The sequence below is a fragment of the Rhinolophus sinicus genome, linkage group LG03, assembly GCF_036562045.2.
Source record: "Rhinolophus sinicus isolate RSC01 linkage group LG03, ASM3656204v1, whole genome shotgun sequence".
In the NCBI taxonomy this organism is placed as follows: Eukaryota; Metazoa; Chordata; class Mammalia; order Chiroptera; family Rhinolophidae; genus Rhinolophus; species Rhinolophus sinicus.
Genome location: NC_133753.1, coordinates 46,877,805 through 46,887,470, shown reverse-complemented (window position 1 = coordinate 46,887,470; position 9,666 = coordinate 46,877,805). Strand labels below are relative to the sequence as shown.

Below are 9,666 nucleotides of genomic sequence, written 5' to 3'. Positions count from 1 at the left end.
CTTAGCTCCTCACGGACAACTGGTTTCTCCCTCCTAAGAGGGGAGCAAAACACTGATCCTGACGTATATGCTAGAAAAGAAAACCAGATACTACTTAGTCCCTCCCAGGGAGGAGCGCCTACGAGCCCAGACAGGTGGTCTGGCCAGCCACCTAGAATGAAAATGCCTCGAGAAAAGGCAAACGAGCTTGCTGCTGAACACCACTGTCAGCTAAAAGAAAAAGAAATCCCTTTTAAGGAAACTATTTAAACTTCAATAGACTGCTTTTCTGCCAGGATTTTCAATTCCTCTGAACATAAGCCGAGCCACAGACTGTTGCACGTATGTCTGGATCCTGGCTTTCCCCCCACCTCAGAGCTTCAGCACCAGTTGTTAGCCAAAAATAAACCCCATTCCACAACCATATATGTCCACCAGCCCGGAGCTGGGGAGGAGCAGCAGGAGTAGGTCAGGCCCGGGACCCGCCACACGCAGTGTGGCCACAGTGCACCATGCACATCACCCAGCTCAACCGGGAGTGCCTGCTGCACCTCTTCTCCTTCCTGGACAAGGACAGCAGGAAGAACCTCGCCAGGACCTGCCCCCAGCTCCAGGCCGTGTTTGAGGACCCTGCACTCTGGCCCCTGTTGTATTTTCGCTCCCTCTCAGAACTCAAGAAGGACAACTTCCTCCTCAGCCCGGCGCTCAGGAGCCTGTCCATCTGCTGGCACTCCAGCCGCGTGCAGGTGTGCAGCATCGAGGACTGGCTCAAGAGCGCCTTCCAGAGGAGCATCTGCAGCCGGCACGAGAGCCTGGTCAGTGATTTCCTCCTCCAGGTGTGCGACAGGTAGGTCGCCCCCTGAGCAGCGCTGGCTTTGGCACCCAGAGCTCTGGGAGGGTTCTGGGGGGCAGGGAAGAGCAATGTAAGAGACCAAGATGGCTCTGCCTCAAGGAGCCTTGGGCCAGACCCTCCAGGCCTGTCCACAACACAGTCCCCAGAACGTAGGTAAAATCATGAGGGAAACAAGTGACAAGCCTCTTAGCCTCACAGGTCCCGGAGCTGCTTCTGCAGCCGAGAGAACTGGGCTGTCGCTGTCTGGGCCGCTGTCCTGCCTGGCAGCCCTTCAGTGCTGGGGGGGGGGGCCAGCTGGGCCTGGATTTTCAAGGTCAGACCCCGGAGAAAGGCTCCTAGATTCAGCAATTAGCTCAGCCCTCCACTCCCTCTAGCAAGTAAATGCCAAGGCTTGTGAAACACAACTGAGGAGAGCTGGGGTGCTCTGGGTTAGCTGAACTGTGCCAGGCTAGGGGGGTAGGGGTGGTGATAAATAGTCATGGTTTCCTCATGAGAAACTTACTAATCTTCATGGTTCCCCTGGGGCAGGGTGTTTTACCCTCATTTCTCAAATGAGCAAACCAAAGGGCTGAGAGGTCACGTGATTTGCCCACAATCTAGGATTGCTAGGTTTTAGCAAATAAAAATTCAAGACACCCAGTTAAATTTAAATTCAGACAGAATAACTTCTTGCTGTATGTCCCAAATACGTCCTCTTTTGATCTGTGGACCCTGCCTGGACAGAGGCCGAGCCGCAGGCCAGGCTCCCTCGGGGTCAGAGCCCCACGCAGCACACAGACCTGCTCAGCCGGCCTCTTTCTGATCCTTCACCAGTCCCAGGAGGAAAGGCACCCCTGGGCTACTGACAAACTAGGCTCAGCCACCCTGAGGCCTCCCAGGTTACAGTAGCTGCTGTTTGCAGGCAGCATGACAGGAATGGAAGAAGATACTGTAGTGGCCCCACCTCTCTTTTTCAAGGCAGTAGGAAGAAAAGAGAAGATGGACTTGGGACTGGGCCAGGCCATTTTGATGGTTTTAACAAAGCCCAGAAATCCGACTGGAGGGTGATATGCACGGGGAAAGCTTGGCCTGAAGTTCCATTCTTCCTGTAAAAGAACCAGATGTAATCCTCCAAACCAGCAAGGGGCCCTGGCATCACGAATGTGTCAAGGGCTTGGTGGTCAGGGTTCTGTGCTGAGTCCCCAGTTCTGCCACTGGGACCATGTGACCCCAACCCAAATACTTCCATTTGCAATCTCCTTTCATCTGTAAAATGGGGTCAATTGCCTATCTCACAGGCTGAGGATTAAATGACACAGTAGCACTGGCACATACGGTAGTAGGTACAGATGAGTATGATAAATCTGGTTCTTCTGGCAGTCGGCTGGGGGTTGGTGAGGAACAGCTGGGGCTGGCTAGGCAGGGAGGTAGAATCATCAGAATTATTCTAAAGGTTCTTCCAGGAAGGGATCACTCAACACCCTTGGAGCTTAAACACCTAACCCTCATAACCACCCAGAAGGCAACAATTTCCCCCACTTGACAGATGAGGAGGTGGCCACTCAGACATTTGTCCTGGGTCAGACAGCAAATAAATCACAGGCAAGTCACTTGAACTCTCTGGGCCGGTTTCTTCATTTACAAAACTGAGGGTGCAGAGGTTGATGTGAAGAAAAGGAAGGCAAGTGAACTTGGGAAGATGGAATGGGTTCTGTGTGATGTGGCAGTGCTGGCTACTTTAGTTCCTTACCCCCGTCCCCAGGCACAGGGGAGCCGAGGTGGCCCAGGCAGGTGCACTCAAGGGACTAAGGGGGAGGGTGACGGGAAAACCAAAGAGAAAGGGCAACTCCCGGTGCAGACTCCAGCTTCCTCTGGCTACAGGGAGCCCACGACAGGTCCTTGAATGGAAGCAGTGTGGTTCTGTTTATTCCCGGGAGAAGTTTAGAATTGCCCATAGAAAGCCCTGTGCAGGCTCTTCACACCCCAAATCTCACACCTCACAACCTCACTGATAGGCATTATTCCCTCGCTGCCCCACCAGGAAAATTGGGCTCAGAGAGTGACTCAGCGCAGGGCACACTGCGAATCAGCCAAGTGTAACTTTGCTTAAGATCTTTTTCTCCATTAGGTGCCGGTAAGGCTGGGGCAGAGGGGCCGCCAAGCTTTCTGGACAAGTTACCTGTGTCCTTGACTACTCACCTCAGGCATCCTTCTAGCTACCTCCAGTTCCTGACCTTTTCTAGCCTGGGGTCGTCACAATGGGGATGCAATCACTGAAACCAAGGCTTGAGAACCCAGAGCCAATACTCAGAGACACGCCCCCCATCAGCTCCCACTTCAAGGGCTGGAATGGGCCTGTCTCTAAGCCCGTCCCCCTCCCAGGAAACCCTTCCTCCCTCTGCCAGGCGCATCAGGGCCTCAGCGGGAAGCTAGACTGCGGCAGGCACCACGCACCACGCACCGCTTCCCTCGCCCCCACCCAAGGCAACAAGTCCAGAGAAAAACCAAAGCAACTACAGTTGTCCCTCCTCGCAGCAGCATCCCCTCTGTCCCAGCAGGACCTGGGCTTGGGTTCCCCACTGGGGGCTCCTGGGGCTAAAGCCACGCAGATTAAGGGATGGTGAGTGGAGTGGTAGAAGCGCAGGGGAAATGCGACAGAAGCCCTGGTTCAGATCCAGGAGGCAACTTCCTTAAACTCAGTGGGCCCGGTTCCTCCTCTGTCAACCGCGGCGAGTCCTGCCAGTGACCCCCGAGCCAGCCAGCTCCCGCACGGGCGTGGCCGGGGGCGGGCTAATGGCGCCCTCCTCAACCTGGACCCGCGCGGTCACCGCGTTCTCTCCGCAGATGCCCCAACCTGACGTCCGTTACGCTGTCGGGCTGCGGCCACGTCACAGACGACTGCCTGGTGCGCCTGCTGCGGTGTTGTCCGCGCCTGCGCGTGCTTCGCCTGGAAAACTGCGCGCGCGTCACCAACCGCACGCTGGCGGCCGTGGCGGCGCACGGGCGCGCGCTCCAGACGCTGCACGTGGACTTCTGCCGCAACGTGAGCGCGGCCGGCCTGCGCCGCCTGCGCGCCGCCTGCCCGCGCCTGGTGCTGCGCGCCGAGCACAGCGCAGCCATGATACCCGACCAGCCCCCGCGCGGCCCGCAGGCGCCCGGCCCGGCCCTCCGCAAGCTGCTCCCGCGCTAGGCCGCGAAAGGACACCGGCTCCGGCCCCGGGAGGAAGGAGTGACCTGGCTTCCGACCCTTGCTCCTCCAGCTCAGACTGGCGCCACGTCTCCTGAGCCTCAGTTTCCCCGTCTGCAAAATCGGGATACGAATGCCTACCTCACGTTACGATTTTATACATAGAATGAGTGCGAGATTAAATGACCGGATGCTTGGAAAACAGGGTGTTTCTCACTAAACACCAGAACCTTTCCCGTCTCTCTTCCGCAGAGCGGGAGGCGCCTACACCCTCCTCGGGAACTGCGACCGGGTTGGAAACGTGGTCACTCGAGCTCGCTGGCCGCGCTCAGAGATAGGCAGGGACTGGAGGGGATCCCGCACTGCGACGAGCAGCGCGCCCTGGTAACGGGACACAGTGGGCCCTGCGGCCCTCGGAGGCCCCGCCGACTGCGCAGCCAGGCACAGGCTTTCCCGGAAAGTGGCCACGGTGCTGCGCCAGCGAGCGGTGCGAGGGGAGGAACCCAGCGCAGGGGGCCCGAGAGAGTCGCCCAGTGCGCGACAGAAGCGCCCAACGGAGCTCGGGCGAGAGACGCCAGGGCCCCGGCGCGTGGGCTTCGCTCCGCGCCTTTGCCGGCCGCTCACTGTTCCTCGGGCAGGTGCGTTCCGAGGAGTTGACTGTACACGCGATTCCAGAAAATTCGCTTGTGATTCTTCCATAAATTGCACATAGCCTTTTTTTTTAAATAAACTGTTCTCATAAAGGAAAAAGGAACTTCAAAAACCCAAAAAGGAAAAACAAAAGCACCGGCCCTGATTAGGTTCCTTGAATAATGAGACCATTATAAGATGATGCAAAGTTAGATTTTTACCAGTTGGATTTGCTGAATGTGGGCACACGCCTGATCTCCAATTTCAAGGCTTTAGTCACCTGTGTACCACTTTTAGCCACCAAAGTAAAGCCTCCAGGTCCCAGGTACATGGGAAAACTGGGAAAGTGGGGAAGGCAGGGAGCACCGATGAAGGGTGCTCCACCCATCACCAGCTGTGACCAAAGCCCTTTACTCACCTGAGGCCAGGGCTTTCCTTTGGAAAAGGCATCTTGATCCCTACTCATGGGTTCCTTATTTTGTCCAAATTATTTGGGAAATAGCAAGGAAAAAGAGACAAGTTCTGTTCTCATGGTGCTTACATTCTAGTAGGGGGAAGAGACAGTAAGTACAGGCCTTACTTAAACCTCTTGATAGGTTCTTGAAACCAGTGAATGGAACCGTATAATGAAACTGATTTTATCACTGGCTAAGTGATATAAACAATTTCCTAAGATATCTAATTAACATAACAAAATGAACTTTATTTGAGGACTTTCTTTGTGGGGACAGAGTCCCAGAGAACAGTTCCCAGGCTCTCGGCCTCTCGTGGAAAGGTGCTGGCTTGGGTAGTAGATGGCCGTCAGCTGTAACCAGTTAGGCAATTAGCCACTGATACAACTGCCCTGACTGCATTGGTTGGTTGGTTGGTTGGTTGGGAGAAAAGCAGAGGATTGCGGATTGTGTGGATCCTACTTCCTGTGTCTCCCATGGCCGCCAGCAAGACTGGGGTGCAGGAAGACCCTTTGTTGGGATACTGGCGGATGTTTGCTCCCTGTGTCCCCAACCCGGCCACCAGCGAGAATATAGTCGTATGACTCCCCTATCTATGGCTCTGTGGGTGCTCCTTTTTGGCCTCACCATATCCTGCGTTCTTATGTAGCGAGCGGGACCGGAGACCCTGCATGTCACCACGCATGACAGCTGTAATTGGCATATAAGAAGTGTGTGTGTGTGGGGGAAGCACAGGGTAAGGGAGAATCTGCTTCAAAGGGGTTGACCAGTGTAAGCCTCATTGAGAAGGTGGCATTTGAGACATTTTGTGAGGAAGGGAGCCGAGCAGCTCTGGGAGGAAAATATTCCAGGAAGAAGGAACAGCCAGTGCAAAGGCCTTGCTAGGAGCAAGGCTGGTATGTTAGGGGAATAGTGTGGCTGGAGCAGAGAGTGAGGAGGAAAGGCAAGAAGGAGAGGGGATCAGAGAAATAAGAGATGGGGGAGGCGGGGGAGGCTCCCAGGTTGTGTGAAGGGGAAATGAGAGCTGCGTGCCCCCCACCCAGCCTTCCGCTGGCAGGAGCCAAGGCAGAGATGATATCCAGGTGACGATCAGGAGGCGCTGACATTTCTCCAAGTCGCACCTGTGGGCAGGCCAGCAGAACGCCACCCACCCCAGCCCCTGCAGGGACTGCTGAAGGCTTCAGTCACTGCCCTGGGCCCCTGGTTGAGCCAGTGCTTGGCCTGGAAATAGGGTAAGAGTGTTGGCCCTGAGCCCAGGCCTGGCATATACCTCATCCCCGTGTGGGCAGAGCCAACCCCTCAGGCGGCCACCTGCTGTGGAATGTGAGGGCCCACCACCAGCCTGTGGGACCAGCTCCCTCCACGATTTTACAGTTCACTCACCGTGCTCTGGGCTAAGGGGAGAGGACCTGCGGGACTTCATTTTTCTCCCACTGTTGCAAACAATGTTGAAAGAAAGCTCAGGTTTCCCGGGGGTTAAATGTTTAAAATGGAGTCACCTAAGCCCCAGGGCTTTTTGCTTTTGTCATCTCTGATAAGACCTAATTCCCATCGGGCCATTTGCCTGAGTTGGTGGTTTAGTCTGGGGAACAAGCTCTGCTCTGACCAAGGACAGGTCAGCCCTCTCTAAACCTTAGGTTTCTTATCTGTGTATTGGGATAGCTAGAGACTCTTGCTCCAGGGTTTTTATAAGGAGTATGAGATTGTGTTTGTAAAGCAGAGGTCACTGCAAATTCAGCTGGAATGGAGTAACCTGGATTCCCGAGGCCGCTTTCCCCACGGAAGCTCTTTTAAAAATGAGGCTTAAGTTCCCTAACTAAACCTTTGATGCCGAGTAAACCCCACATACCAAGATTTTAGTGATCGCAGAACTAAAGCTGTGCTGACAGCTGTGTTCCACATAATTTCTAGGGCTCTAATTTGGCCCCTCCCCCTCCAGGGGAGTGTTGGGCCCCTGAGCCAAGGGCCATCTGAGGTGCTCCCAGAAGGCAGGCACTGACGGAGACACATGGCTCCCCACTGTGCCTTCTAATAGTTCACCACCAGCAGGCACTGAGCAAAGCACTTGACACACCGGGGCTTGCTTCATCTGAAAACAACTTTCCAGGCCTTCTCTCAGATTTGCATAGAACAAGGAGCACTACATGCTTAATTAATCCTCTGACTCATTCATCTCACAAACATTTACTGGGTATTGGCCATGGGCTGGGCCAGGCCCCACCCCAAGGCACTCCCCCTGCTCAGGTCACGCAGCTGGCGTTGGGAGCTCTTGAGTCCTCTCCCAGCTCTTCTGACAAGTTATACACCCTCTCTGAGCTTCAGTTTCATGATCTGTAAAATAGGACCCGTACCCTCTCTGTGACACTGTGATGAGATTATGTCTAAACGTGCAGTGCCTGGAAGGCAGGAGTAGGGAAAGGCCCTTCACATCCGTGGGGGGCTGGAAAAGCCAAGTGCCTGGCGGAACCCCCAAAGCACGGGCACTGGAAAGAAGCAAGCTGGGTCTATACAGGGGTGATCCCGGAACATCTGACGGAGGACAGAGCCTTTGAGCCGAGCCTGGAAGACTGACTCCAGCTCCCACGTATTGCAGGGTGCGGAGGGTGTCGCTATCAGCAGGCAAAGCTCAGCAAAGGCAGAGTCAGGAAGCTCAAGGTCTGTCCAGGGAAGAGCGAGCCGGGGAGCCGTGAGCCTGTCCGTTCCAGAGGCACTTGGACATGGCTTGGGGTTATCTATGCCCTCACAGCCTCTGTCACGACAGACCACAGACTTTCCTCAGCTCCTGAGTGCTAACTTTTGTCACACTCAGTTTGGGCCACAGCAGCCAAAGGCCACACAGAGGGAAAGCTAGGAGAGACGTCAGCACTGGGGCCAGACAGTGTCCCCTGGCTGGAGGCTGTCCCAGTGACCACACCACAGTGCCAGCAGAGACTGGGGCTCTTTAGTGGGGGACCCCAGATTGCTTACCTGGGAGGCAGAGCCTGTTGGGGTGGTGCTCCGAGGCCTGTCTTGCAGGGCCACACTGGCCCGTTTCTGCACAGGCTGAATGTTTGGAGGAGACTGGCTGAGCCCCCTCGGCTCTACCACTGGTGCTGACAGGAAGCCAGGGCTCCCAGCTCTAGCCTGTAAGCACCTGTGATTAGTGCTTTCCCTCCCCTGACCTCGGTCTGTAAATCACCTGACCCCTTAGCTCAGCTCTAGGATTCCTCCAGCTCTCGGATTCCATGCCTAAGACTTGCTTTTGCTAAAAACTGAGTTTTTAGCAACTCGATGCAGGTTTCATCACCAGGTGTAGGTTTCATCTGGCTGGCAGTGCTGGGTAAGGGCCACAAAGCTGGGAGGCCCAGAGCAAAGCTGTACCCTGAAGGGCCTCTGGGAAAATCTTAAATTTTAAAGGCTGGAGGTCAAAGTTCCCTTGAGACTGTTTAAGAGTCATAAAAACTGCAAGTATTTGTTAACTGTATGAGTCCAGCAAACAGAAAAACTGCCCAAGCCTCCAGAGAAGCTGAAAGTGAACTAAGGAAAATAAACACCTGCGCTAAACTCATTTCAGCTCCTCAGACAGGGACTCACGCCTCCCCCCTCTCATCCAGAGGTTCCAAAAGTCAAGAGAATGGGAAAAAAAAAAAAAAAGACAGGTTCCAGCAAAGAAATGGCATCTGTTATAAAACTGAGGCGTCTGTGCAGACTTTCCTTGCAGGGTCAGACCACTGGAGAAGCTTCTGTGAGGCCCGACAGAGAGGTAGACCTGCAACAATGAGTATCAGCCTGCTGGGGGTGCCTCGGCCCTCAGTCCGGAGCAAACTGGGGCAGCAGAGGCTGCAGCCTCACAAGGGTGGAGCATTACTTTGATTTAATCTCTGAGATTGCAGATGTCTCCAGTTAAGCACACGCTCAGCCCAGGCCAGCAAGAGAGAAAACCCACTTCTCACCAGGAACCAGCCCAGACTAAAAGACCCCTCTCTGTTCAGGGTCTTAGCTGCACACAGAGGCCACACTTCTCTAAAAAAGGTTCCCTCCTGGTCCAGAGGCCTGGGCAGCCTTCACCCCAAGTGAGTGCTTCAAACACAGAGCCCTTCACTGCTGCTACCGACTGAGCTCTCAGATCAAGTACGACAGGTTTGTCTTTTCCCAGAACCTCCTGGGGTTCCCCAGAAGTTGTGGTCTCCCTCTGAGACCCAGTTCCAATCGAAGCCTCTTTTCAAGAAAACTAAGATGTCATTCTAAATATTAGATACACTGGGAAAGATCCATGCGCCATATTATCTTAGCCAACAAAACCCCCTTTTTCTTCCCATTTCTCTTTGAAAATACACACCTTCTACCTTCCTCGTGTTAAACAACTGCTGCAAGGCTCTCCGGCCGGCTCCTCATTTGAGCTGTCAGCCTTGACCTTGTTCACGAAGTACAATGGAAGCAGCTTGTGGCTTGAACTTGCTGTAGATGAAGGAGACAAGCCACCCAAAGGCCTTCCCCTCTTCCTGTGCCCACGCCCGGCAGCCAAAGCCTCCACAGCTGCTCTTAAGATGGCCCTGTACCCCAGAACCACATGCTTTCTGATATTCCTGAACAAATGAGTATACTGC

General features: G+C 54.6%; 1 protein-coding gene across 1 annotated transcript; it reads left to right on the top strand.

Moving 5' to 3' along the window:
- The first annotated feature begins 357 nt into the window (after positions 1 to 357).
- FBXL22 (F-box and leucine rich repeat protein 22) lies at positions 358 to 4,717 on the top strand. Its single transcript, XM_019755339.2, has 2 exons — positions 358 to 826; positions 3,656 to 4,717. Exons 1-2 carry the CDS (start codon positions 492 to 494, stop codon positions 3,999 to 4,001), a joined length of 681 nt encoding a protein of 226 aa, XP_019610898.2. The 5' UTR covers positions 358 to 491; the 3' UTR covers positions 4,002 to 4,717.
- Positions 4,718 to 9,666: the final 4,949 nt, after the last annotated feature.